General features: G+C 46.1%; 1 protein-coding gene and 1 pseudogene across 1 annotated transcript; one reads left to right on the plus strand and one right to left on the minus strand.

Moving 5' to 3' along the window:
• Positions 1-4,229: 4,229 nt before the first annotated feature.
• On the plus strand, positions 4,230-9,498 carry LOC103649835 (phosphatidylinositol/phosphatidylcholine transfer protein SFH6-like; annotated as a pseudogene).
• Positions 9,499-10,286: 788 nt separating this feature from the next.
• LOC103649836 (uncharacterized) lies at positions 10,287-11,860 on the minus strand. The gene is made up of 2 exons (XM_008675536.4): positions 10,895-11,860; positions 10,287-10,753 (listed from the first exon to the last, which is right to left on the minus strand). The coding sequence occupies exons 1-2, from the start codon at positions 11,453-11,455 to the stop codon at positions 10,685-10,687; spliced, it is 630 nt and encodes a 209-aa protein (XP_008673758.1). The 5' UTR covers positions 11,456-11,860; the 3' UTR covers positions 10,287-10,684.
• Between the last annotated feature and the right edge of the window lie 929 nt (positions 11,861-12,789).

Below are 12,789 nucleotides of genomic sequence, written 5' to 3' on the forward strand. Positions count from 1 at the left end.
CATTATATAGTGACCTAATCATACATAAATGTGAAATATATATTCAACATTATAAGTAATCTAATTATACATTATCATATATCCATCATCAAAGACTAAGGAGTGAGTCATATATCCATAAAATTATCCAATATCCATTATTATTCTATAGGTTGATTAATTTGGCGTAACTCGTGAGCTGGAATGAGCTGCCTAGGCTCGGATTGTTGCACCAACGAGCTTGAAAACCTGGCTCGACTTGGCTCACTCGAGGCTCGTGCACACGTTGCCTCGTGCTCCAACACACGTCGCGTCATGACATCGTCGCGCTGCTGCGTATCTATATGACCATGGCTATACGTGGCCAATGGGTTGTGTCGAGTTAATCGGGTCGAGGAACAACACGGATAAATAGCGGACCGTGTTGTCCCCATCCATGGGTCGAAGTCTAAGCCCAAGCACGGGCCGACTAGCTTTAAATGGGTCGTGTCGGGCTATCATGTCGTGTCGGGCGACCCAAGGCTCACCTAGTAAAAGAGCTCAAAAATAACTTGTTTTTTCTATTTTTGTATCAAAACTCGAAATAGCTTGAAAGTGGGGGTCGAGTTGGTTATATTTGTATATATGGTAGGCTAGATTAGGACAAGTAAGGTTGGACCACAAACGGGTCGTGTTGGACCGTGCTCGGTTTGATGGGCTATCTGTGCCTAGCATCAGACTAAATGGGTTGTGCCCGTGCCACCCTATGGGCTTGTACCCAAGTCCAAGCATGGCCCATAACAGGTCTCGTGTCGGTCCGGGCACGGTTGCTATCGTGCTGTTTCGTGCCCGTGTTGTGCCCAAATAGTCATGCTTCATGTTGGCCCATATAGCCTGGCCTATCTGGTCACCTATAACCACGTCCACACCGCCCGCGCCAACAAACTAGCGCTCGCGTCCAACACGACCTAGCAGGCAGCATCACCGCACTCATATGAGGGACATATTTTGCTCTAGTTTTTTATACACAAGTACTCCCTCCGACCCAAATATAATGTGTAACCAACTCTAGTTCAAAGACCAAAGAGTGCATTTAATTTACTCTATCAACACTAGTACTAGTGCATTGATGTGTGTACGTCTAAAGAGCACACCTTTTATTATATATATATATCGTGGTTTCGTAAACCGAGGATAATATATTTGTCTTTGGTGGGGGATGCAAGCGTGGACTCACTCCGAATGGTAGATCACGAGGATCCGAACTGGGAACTGAGACATAGGGGTTATACTGGTTCAGGCCAAGGCCCTAGTCCAATGCAGTGCTGATCGTTGTATTTCTCAGGAGTGTGTTATAGCAAGTGTGCTTGTGTGTAGAAGGAAGATTGTCCCGCCCTTTTATAGCTCAAGGGTGGACTTTAGAATTGGGACTTGTATTCTACTCGGGGTCTTCGACTTGTTGCCCCTGGGCCGCTCTAGCCCTCCTGGTGTTGTCTGTGGGGGCATGTGCTGCCGTACTCCTGATACGACGTTTTGTCTCGTCCGCTCTCCATACTGGTCACTGTAGCCTGCTCGGTGTCAACGTTGCGGTACCTAGTGGGTCCCGCAAAGTGGGCTTACGACGAGGTTTAGGGTTGTGTCCAGTGCAGCTTCATCTTCCGTCATACCCCTTGCATCACTATCTAGCACACGTAGGTACACCCAGTATGGGGTATTGTCTTGTCCTTTACGGTGTATGGGGCCAATGTAGAGACTTTGGTGCTGAGGTCTCTTTGACTAGAGTTGGTCGGCCTCACGAGTCAGTGAGGGTATATCCGTGGGCGCATGCGGGGATGTTCCATCGTGTCTATTAGAGACCTTCTAGTACTATATGTATGGTCTAGACGTGGTTTGGTGATGTGGCGTCTTGTTGTGACTGACCAACAGCGTCGGTTCGATGGGGGCTTGGTCGCTCGCTCTGCCTCGCTGGCTTGCTCGACGAGGATTGCTCGAGAGATGGGTCAGAGAGAGGTTGCGGGCCTTACTATGGGTACCCCATTCCTAGGTACCCAACAATATATATGTTAGTTTTGCTTCATCCGTTGTCTAAAGAGTAAAAGCAGAGGCGGACTGACGTTGGGTTGAGTGGGGGCACAACCCCACTCAATTTCCTTGATTTAGTGGACATTTTACTTTATTTATTGTAGTTACAAAGGCTTATTTGTTAGTATCCCTTCAATTAAACCTACACTCACATTTTGGCCTCCACTCAATATTTAGGCTGGGTCTGCCCTTGAGTAAATTTAGATAGAAAAAGAGATAAATTATATATATAGGATGAAGAAATATCTACTATATTTAAGAATGCATTAGAGAACACTATTGGAGGTTATAGAGAAGTTATTTTAAAAAACAATATTTAGGATAGATGAACATATAGGGTCACCAACCAATAGATTTGAGTTAAAAAGAAGATGCACTTTGTCGTGAATACTCAGCCGTCCTGGCCTTACTTTCGAGTTTTGATCCTTCAGCAGAGTTGCAACAAGATTTTGCATGGCAGCTGACTTTTCTGTCTGTAATTCTGTATAAACGCGAACCAGTAGAGTTGTGGATCTCAAAGTCAACCGCACACCCCTTCGGTCGCACTGCTACTGCATTCAGGCTGTCTCCAGCAACGTTCTTTAAATTTCATCCCCTAAAGAAATATTCTCTGTACTTTACAGCACACTCTAAAAGAATCTAGCCTCTATATTTTTATCATCTCCAGCACCGTCCTCTAAATTCGATCCTCTATATTTACAGTGGTACCAGATTTCACAAAACATATTTTTTTTACCAGTCGCTTCAAAAAACCATCGTTCCTTTCTCTGTTCTTCTTCTCAGCCATTTCCACGAACAGATGCATTGCGGAGTTGTTGTTGCCTCTCTCTCACCTAGCACCGCTTCTCTATCTGGACACAAGATAGGGATGCAGCACAAACACCACATGAACCACGGCGGCCTCTGGTTCGTCTCACAAATCCATGGAGTTCCTCGCCGCAACACAGGTGTGCTTCTCCTCCCTGACGTTGGTTTCCTCTCCTTCGTCCAGGCGTGAGCTAGTGCAAGCAGCCAGCATACTCGCAAGATGGCTGTCAGGATGCGAGGTAGCGAGGCGCCGGGCGACGCCGCCCGTGTGGGCCAGAACGATGACATGGTTGTGATCCTCCATGTCGCCGCAGTGTTCAAGCTTCGCCCCCACGATCGGCCATGGCACTGCTGCGTAGGGCTACTCCTACAGCCACAGTGACGAGCGACGAGAAGGACAGATAGCGGATGAACAACGATTCTCTAGCTTTAGCGTCTCCTTGGTAGCCGGTAAAATTTAGCGTTCTTTTTATTGGACATTGTTGGACGGCTAGAGGAGACCAACATCCGTTATATTTACGACGCTTTAGCGGTCCTTGTTGGACACAGCCTCACAGCGAGGACCCCGTGGTGTTCGCTATTCAATCACCGCTGTAACAACTGATCAGCACGTTTCATGAAGAGTTTTTTTGTCCAAAACCGTGTTCACCAAACTCAAAACAACTTGTATTTCATGACAAAAAAAAGTCAAAACAACTTATCTTATCTCATCATCTCTACTAACTATTAAGTTAGTATTGTAGACCGCCCCCGCCACCGCCTCTGCCCGCCCGCAAACCCCGCCGCGCTTCCAAACTCCCCACGCGCAAGAGTCGCCCTGCTCACCCCGCGCCGCGATGCTCGCCGCTTTGCTCCTCCCGCGTCGCGTCCACATATGCGATGACCGGGATCCATGACCGCCGCCCCCACCTCGGCCTCTTCCTGTCCGTGTAGCCGGCCACTGCTTCTCCGCCACAGCTCGTCGCATCCTCAACCACCGTTGTGCCACACAATCCTACCGCGACACGTCTGACTCAAGCTAGGACGTCTCACGGGAGCGGCGACGGAAGCCCAGTCCAAATCCAACCGAGTCATCTCGGCGACTCCACCAGTTCTCCATCGCCCCTTTTTAGGCGTTCAAGTTCCTCCGAGAGGACGGCAAGCAGAGGAGAGGTAACCCTAATCCCAAATTCCTTCGAGTTTTCCTTTCACTTCCCAACACCCGGCCCACACTCTCCTTCAATCCCTCCGACGACGCCGACAACGCATCCCTGTGGCCATCCTTGATTCTCCTCGCCGAGGAGGCGTTAGCCAAGTCGTCGCGGTCGCGGCCCGCAGGCCACTCGAGAGTGTTCCTGGTGAGTAGCACCACCACGGTGGGGATCGGGGGTGGGGGAGGCAGCACTGGCGATGGCAGGGTGCAGCTCGCCGACAACCTCGATCTCGACGTCTATGTGCAGTCCAAGTGCTAGACTATGAACGAGAAGGTGAGCCTGCCTGCCTGCTATCTCTGTTCCAGTCGTGTCGCGAGATCTAGCTCGCCTGCTGCATCCTATCGTCAGAGTGGGTTGGACCGTATGGGTGGTGCAGTGGAGTCGTGAAGAAGTCTCGTATCCCATAAAACAAAAGAAAAAACTGCCCAACAACCAATCATGGTCAAAATGTTTACATCGAACATTCTTTGTTGGGTTCAGGTGAAATTATCCAAAGCAAGTTAGTTCGATTTGTAATGGGTGGATGCAAATTCTCTTCTTAGTTGAGATTTCTTATCTTGCTGATTTCTTCTTTGTTGGGTATAAACTCTGGTGCTCATAAATCTTGTGATTTCTTATCCTGCTAAAGGTCAGCAGAGACAAATCCTTACTGCTAGAAGCACATAAGCAGGAATAGGCTGCATGTTTTTTTGGGGAAAATACTGCTTTTGCTTGCAGCTCATGGGCAGTAAAGAAATGCATGTCCTCATAAATCTTAAATGATGATTTCCTATCTTGCTAGAGTTCAGCAGAGCCAGTTCTTTACTGCTGCAAGCACATAAACATGAATAGGCTGCACGTATTTTTTGGAAAATACTGCTCCTTGCATCTCATGAGCAGGAAAGCAATGCACGTTCTTTCAAGAAACCTATTTCTATTCTTTGCAAAAAGCATGCAGCCTCAGTACTCCCAATTTCTATTTTTCATGACTATAAATAGCACTGCCGCTATGAAGCTACATTTCTTGAGCTAAACATATTTGCAAGCTAATGCGCTTTTTCAATAAATATTTTATTTAACCGCATATTTATTGAGCTAAACATGACGACCATGTTTTTTATTTAACCGCACATTTATTGAAAGCACACACTTGGTTTTCTTTTCTGGTTAGACAACTAGAGTAATTATCTTAAAGTTTCTGTATCGCCCAAAAGAAAATTTCAGCCATCACTTAATTTAGACCTTAGTTTTGCAACAACAAGCACATAAACTTTGCTTTCTCATATATGCTGGTAATTATTTGTGTAGTATTACATGTGGTCTCATGATTTCTATATATCGATTTCATGAGATGCCAATATTACTGATGAATTATTTATTGTAGCCCCCAATATTCTGCTCATGTGCTCCAAATGTTGACCTTTTTCTATGATAGAACTCTTTCTTATGTTGACCGATTATTGTACTACTTTGGTTTTGAATTCCTTATCATACAGAGGTGGTGGAGCATGCTTGTGGAATGAGAACATTGCAAATGGGCGAATATGAATCAAGTGTTTCTATTGGGAACGACACATTTAGCATTCGGGAGCCACTTGGTGTTTGCACTGGGATATGCCCATTTAATTTTCCTGCTATGATTCCCCTATGGGTATGCTTAAACTTACCTTTTCTTCCCAGTCAGTTTGTTTGTAATAGAAGGCTTGGCACCAATGGTCATTTGAACTATGTGACAATTATACCATTGCATTCTTACTTCAACATGATCTGTGCTGTTTTTATGAGCATAATATTCTAGACACTGTCATTATTTCTGTTGCTATTTTCCATTGAAACTTTTCAGCTAGAGAGAATATATTTGTTCTTCCTCGTTTTGATGCCTTGTTGCTTACATTCTAGAGCATCCTGAGCCACACCTGTTCTTCCTAGCAGGTACCCAGAAGAACAATGTTTAAATCACAAACAAATGACAAAAATATTTTATTGGGTATCATTTCAAGGTTGGATCAGATTCGATTAGTTGATTTTCTCTTGTCTGTATTCTTGAAAAATGTTGCAGTGTCATTTGGTGCTTTAGTTAGTATCGAAAAACTGAAACTAGAATGCTCTTTTGTGATCTGTTGGTCATATTACTATTTACTACCATACTTGACATACCAGGTACCAGTTCGACCATCACTGTTTATAATTGATAGCCATAGCTGAAATCCTGAAACTGAGAATAAAAGAAGTTAAGAACGTAGCTCCCACTGGCTCTCCTGGTCTGTTTCAGTTTTGCAAGTTCTGAAGGCATATGAAAATATTTTTTATTCGTAATTAATCTAATTACAATTAAAAGTGCTCCTCATACTTTGCGACCTGGATGCACTAAAAACATGTTGAGGCATACATAACCTTAATTCCTAGCTGTTGCCAGGGGGAGTATGAGGCACCACTTCCCTCAAAACATGGGCTTGCTTATGGTAGATGAGCATCTTCACATTTGTTGATGTTAAATGCAGGCCATTGTATAACTGCTATTGAGGTGTAGAGTTGGTATAGTTTCTACTTGGCCGATACTTGTCTTTGTAGTTCATGTGCAGTAAGAGTTGCAACCTCATAATATGACAATTTTTTTGATTTTCTCTATAAAGTTGTTGTGTCCAATTTTGAATATGTCTTACTGGCTCAAAATTCTATGTGCATGCTATTACACTTTAGAGGCTTTGATGAAATAAAATCATAGAAGACATCTCAACCACCACACTTGTTGGCTTTTGTCCGTTGCCGCAACGACCAAGATCTGCATTTGAAATTAATACCAGGGAGCCTATGCTAGAGTTTGTGATCGCTATGTGGATCGTGGTGCACGGAAGAGCCGGAGCTGCTCATATCTTCTACTATTATAGAAGAATATATATTGCTAATTTGTTATCTACTGACATCATAAACTTGTTTTGACATCAAGAAGCGAGGGAGGCGTCGCGTCGACTTCCGCTTCTCGCCGACGGCCATCTCCATCGAGGACGTCCGCGACGCCGAGGAGGAGCGCGTCGTCGCCTCCTTCTAGGACCACCTCACCGTGCATGGCTTCCTCCCCGACAAGCACGATGACTACCACATGATGCTCAGGTCACATTAAAGCCCACCCCTCTATTTCCTTGCCTGCGCTGCATTTGGACGCGGTTCGTTGAATGCCACTATGCCAGTGCTTGAAACTCGCGGTTTGGTTCAGGTTCCTCAAGGCCAGGAAGTTCGAAGCCGATAAGGTGATGCTGATGTGGTCGGAGATGCTGAAATGGAGGAAGGAGTTTGGAACTAACACCATCCTCGAGGTGGTCACTAACAGCCAATTCTGGACCGCAAGCAATACTTGGGAGATACTAATCTCTGTTTGGTATATATTAATAATCTTCTATTGCTCCATGCGTTCAGGATTTTGTTTTCGAGGAGCTGGATGATGTGCTGCGCTACTACCCTCAGGGCTACCATGGTGTGGACCGCGAAGGCCGGCCCGTGTACATTGAGAGGCTAGGGAAGGTGGATCCCAACAAACTCATGCAGATCACCTCTGTGGATCGCTACATCAAGTACCATGTCCAGGAGTTTGAGAGAGCCTTCAGGGAGAGGTTCCCTGCCTGCACATTGGCTGCCAAGAGGCACATTGACTCCACCACTACCATCTTGGACGTCTAGGGTGTGGTATGTGAACGGTTCAGTTTGTGCTGTGCTTATAGAATACATATTTGTTTGTAGTTTATTCAGTTTGATTGTTATTGATTTCTTCAGGGGTTTAAGAATTTCTCCAAGACTGCAAGAAAACTTGTGCATCGGATGCAGAAGATTGATAGCGATTATTATCCCGAGGTAATTATTCTTTTCAATGGGTAATATGTTATGGTATTTCCCTATTGACCCAGTTAAGTAATATGTGATGAATGCAAACACTCCACCAAATGTTTGTTGTGAACGCTGGCAGTGGATTTAAGTGGATCTGGAACAGCGTGAAGGGCTTCCTTGACCCAAAAACTTCATCCAAGATTCATGTAAGGCCCATAAATTGTATACCATCCTTTAGTGGACACTTGTTTGGTAGCACAATCTTTAGTTTTTGTTTCTTCCGTGTAGGTGCTTGGTTCGAACTACCAGAGCAGGCTTCTTGAAGTAATAGATTCGAGGTACTCGTAGCTGTGTTCACCTGAACTTGTTCCCTTTAGCTGTTTCCTAGCTTCAGCATACCAACATTTAATATTGCTTGTTTTTTTCTCAGTGAGCTGCCAGAATTCCTTGGCGGTTCATGCACATGTAGTGACGAGGGTGGTTGTCCAGGATCGAACAAAGGGCCGTGGAATGATCCTTATATATTGAAGGTGCCATTTAATGTTTTGTGTTTACGTAGAAATAGTTCATCTGGATGTTGTCCATGTTTCTCTACGTGCTGATAGATAATATCATTTGTAGCTGATCCACAATTTGGAAGCTGGATGCGCGAGGGAAATCAAACCTATTTATGAGGGGGAAGAAAGAAACAACTCCTCCTTTCGGTTGGAACAGATGAAAGTAACATTGTAAAACTATATAAACTTCATTAGTTATATTGTAGGAAACCGATTGCTTTTTGGATTCTTGTTCTAAACTACTACTATATTTGCCTCTTTCAGTGTTAGGGCTTGTTAAGTGATACACCAAATGCTGAATCAGGATCTAATGTTGATGATTTTGGTGCATCATTTGTTCATAAAGTTTCTGACTATGGTTGCTTGGTGCATCATTTGATTAAGAACTAACGAGCTGCTCTTTCTTCTATGGCTCAATTTTGCTAGGATACGGAGCCGAGTGCAGCATATCCATCGGAGGTAAACCTTCAGTTTCATTTTTCATGTTCTTTTCATTAGTGAAAACCATGAACTCATGGCATCGATGTATGCTCACAAACTTCCATAAAAAACATAGACACAACCTTTGTTTTAGTACACCGTGGATACATTGTCCATGTAATCAACCACGAGGGCCACAGTAAATCTTCAGGCTCGAAAGGCTACCTGTCGAGCTTTGATGACACGTCAGAGACTGCTCTGACCATTTCAAGAGTGTATGTGGTGAGAACGAAGTTGTGGATTCCAGTGGCTATGTACGCAAACCATAGCCCTACATGGGACCTCCATTATTTATTTGCTAACATGTTACATGTCCATTGCATTTCCATAGAAAGGGGAGAACATGCTAAAGAAGAGATTCCTCTACGGGTTCTCCATGGGAGGAACTGTGGTGGTACAGCTCCATATGAATGATCCTTTCTACTGGGACGGTGCCGTGTTGCTTGCTCCAATGTGCAGGGTCTTGTCCTTAACTGTATTGAATGGCCTAAGTTTCCTGCCTATATTTCCCCCTGTGTCTGTGGACCGTTGTCTTGCTATTTCTTTCTATGCGATTGCTCTAAGTGCTCTCATTAAAATATATGGTTGCTTTTGTTTGAAATAACAGACTTCGATATTTGTTATGATTGTTAAGTTGATTTTTGATAGCAACACTAAATAATGATCTATACGTGCATAAGTGCCATCCGTTGCAACGCACGGGCATATATCTAGTTAATTGTTATATCGAAACAACTTATCTCATCATTATCTCGAAACAACCCCCGCCCGGGCGACTTAATCGCAACCACAATGGGGGCCGCGTGGACCGGGGCCATGGACAGGCCAGGGCGGACGAGAGCAAAGCATACAAACCGGCGAGGCTTGGCGGTCCACGGTCGGGACCGTCATGGATCGGACTAGGAGTATTTGCCAACTAACTTGCGCCCACCGCTGACAGGGGGCCCCGCCTCGGGTGCTAAAAACAGGCAACGGAAAGGCCCTGCCCACCGTCACCAGGCGAGCGGCGCCGAGGGTTTTCTACAAACGGTTCGGCTCCCGGCGCCGGTCGCCTAGTCGGGCCCGCGTGTCAGCCGAACGGCCGTCAATTCGTGCTCAAATAATGCGCCGTGCGCCCGTGCCTCGAGTCCATGTACTACACGCTAGTCGTTGCCGATAGAAGCTCACCAGGTATGTGACCAAAATCCACCAATCTCGGCAGACGCAAAATGCGATGGCAAGGATCACCGTGTTTGAGCCGGCATGCCCGAGTTCGAACCCTGATCCTCCGCACCTTTATTGCTCTCGTATAGTCGTATTAATCATCCCCCCAGCAAGTATGAGTCAGTTTTCGACATTTTGCGCATGCAACGTCGACGTTGATGTGTGTGAGGAGAGAAGGATTAGGGTTTTTTTACAATCCAGAAGATGGTAAACAAAGGTACTTCAGCTTACGTACTTTAGCTTTAGCTAAAGATATAACAAGCTGATACTAGTCACTTGCTTGTTGATATTCGATCAATTAATAACAATCACCAATATTCGATCAATTAATAACAATTACCAGCAAAAGACGAGTTAAAGAAAGAACTATTCAATCAACTAATAACAATTACTGATAGCTACTAGCTGACTATCAATTAATAACAATTACTGATAGCTACTACTAGCTGATTAGCTCATGGTAACATCACTAGCAGAAGACGAGTTAAAAGAAGGAATGACAGCACCGGATATTGTGAATTTGGACAATTTGCCTTTCAGGGTTCCTGCGCCCTCGCCGATGGGACGACGGCTCCACGGTGCTTGATGGGCCGGCAACGCAGTCTCTCACCGGTGGTCAGGCACCCGGTAGGTCTCGGCGGTGATCTCCGACAGCCACAAGCCGGGGAACAGCATCTGGGGACGCAAGGTTTTACGAAATTTACATACGAGTCCCTGGAGTGGAATAGGGTAAAGGGATGGAGGGAGGAGGCCGAAGGGAGCGGAGCCTTTGGCAATTTTGCCATTATCATTTGTGGGCTTGGAGCGGGTACTCACATCGAGCTGTTTCTGCACGGGGCGAGGCCGCCGCCTAGGGCGGCGGCGAGGCCGCGCGCCCGTCACGGAGTAGATGTCCTCCTCGATCTCCTCGCTCGTGAGCGTCACGGAGAACCGCGCCCGGTCAAGAGCCTCCGCGCAGGCCCGCGACGGCCTCCGCTCGGGCGGCGCTGCCATGCTCCCGGACGGCGCCGCCTCCTTTGGGCGCCGCCGGGTGCGCAGCTTCCACGGTGGCAGAGCGGGGGCGGCCTCCGCCGCCGCCACGCGGTCCGCGTCGGCGTCGTCGCTGCTCCCAGCTTCCACCTCGTGGAGATGGCTCAGCGCCTTCTCCTTGACCACGGCGAGCTTCCCTGGTGAGCGCCTGGCGGTGGCGTCGCCGGCGCGGTTGACGTGGGCGCAGCGCAGGGCCCGGTGGCTCCCCCACGTCTTGAGCGACGGGAACGACGTGACCGCGGCGGCCTGGCGGGCGTTCGACGTGACCGCAGCCGCCGCTTCCACCGCCGCGGCGTCGGCAACGGGATCCGGGGGAGGCGGCGGGCGCGGCTCAGCCGAGATCACCATGGCAGTGGGCGACGTGGTGGGACGCGCTCGGATACGGGAGCAGCCCTTGGCGGCGGCGGGCAGCAGCGTAGAGAGGAGCGCGTCGGACGTGGTGCTGAGGGGAAGGGAAGAGGAGAGGAGAGACGAGAGGGGAGGTGCGTCCTCGTCCTCGCCTCTCGGCGACGAAAGTGTGGGGCAAAAGAAAAAAATAGATGGAATAATGGGTGTTGGTGATGAATAAATATTAAGGGCGTGTGCGTTGAGGGCTGGCTTGACGGGTATTTCTTCTGTGATTTTAGATGAGACGATGTGTCCTTTTTTTACCAGTGCATGCTCTGCTGATGTTGACGTGGATTATTGGATGGACGGTGAGTTGCCTTCAGCACCGAAGGTCGAAGAAGTGCTGATTATGGTGGCATGTTTGGTTCTATACCTATCAGTCTATTTGATTTTATACTTATGGTATTAAAAATTATCACATAATTTTATGTCATACTTAATTAATATTAGACACTCAAATTCTACTTACAGTTTGTTACGTCTAAGAAAATCTTGTCACACTTTTACCCGTTATTGATGAGTAGGACTTACATAGCAGAAGAAAAATCTTGCTACAATTGTGGCTTCAAACCAAACACATGACTAACTTGATCAAACTTGTCTAAACTTAGGCGTGTCAAACTATGGCAAGTTAGCCAGCAAACCAAACAGCCCACTGAAATGTAAATAGAGAAAAATTCTTCGCAATGGATAAACGGGAAATCATTTTTCATCCCTGTTTCCCACTAGATCCATTAAACTTGCGCATGATGTTTTTTGTGTAATAACAAAAATAAATAATTACCTCATTAAAAAGATCACTTGTACAAATATGTTCATTTTAATGCACACATGCTGATTTTCTAACATCTAACAATGTTTTGCATTAATAACAAAGGACATATGTCCTAATTATAATTTAAGCGGGACGGAGAATCTCCGTCGGTGATTTATCCACGCGGGGAACGAAGATGGGAAAGAAATCCCTCGCAAACGTTCATGGGAATTCCCACTGGAAAAAAATCATCGCGGGAGTTGCCATTCCTAGATAGAAAATGTTGGTCACTTATTCTCAAATGCTGTGAATCAAGAACAAGGCAACACAATTGTTAAGGATTAAGGATCTTCATCCTCCGAAGTATTATCTCCTTTCGGATATAATAATCTTCAGACGAAGGTCATGAAAGACAGGCCTTCATGATTCATGAGGTTAAAAATACATAGAGACAATGAATGTAATTTATTGGCTCTTACACATGAGTATTCCATAATACGCACATGAATATTAACAAAATTTATATTACATTGATACCTTC

The sequence above is a fragment of the Zea mays genome, chromosome 3, assembly GCF_902167145.1.
Source record: "Zea mays cultivar B73 chromosome 3, Zm-B73-REFERENCE-NAM-5.0, whole genome shotgun sequence".
Lineage (NCBI taxonomy): Eukaryota > Viridiplantae > Streptophyta > Magnoliopsida > Poales > Poaceae > Zea > Zea mays.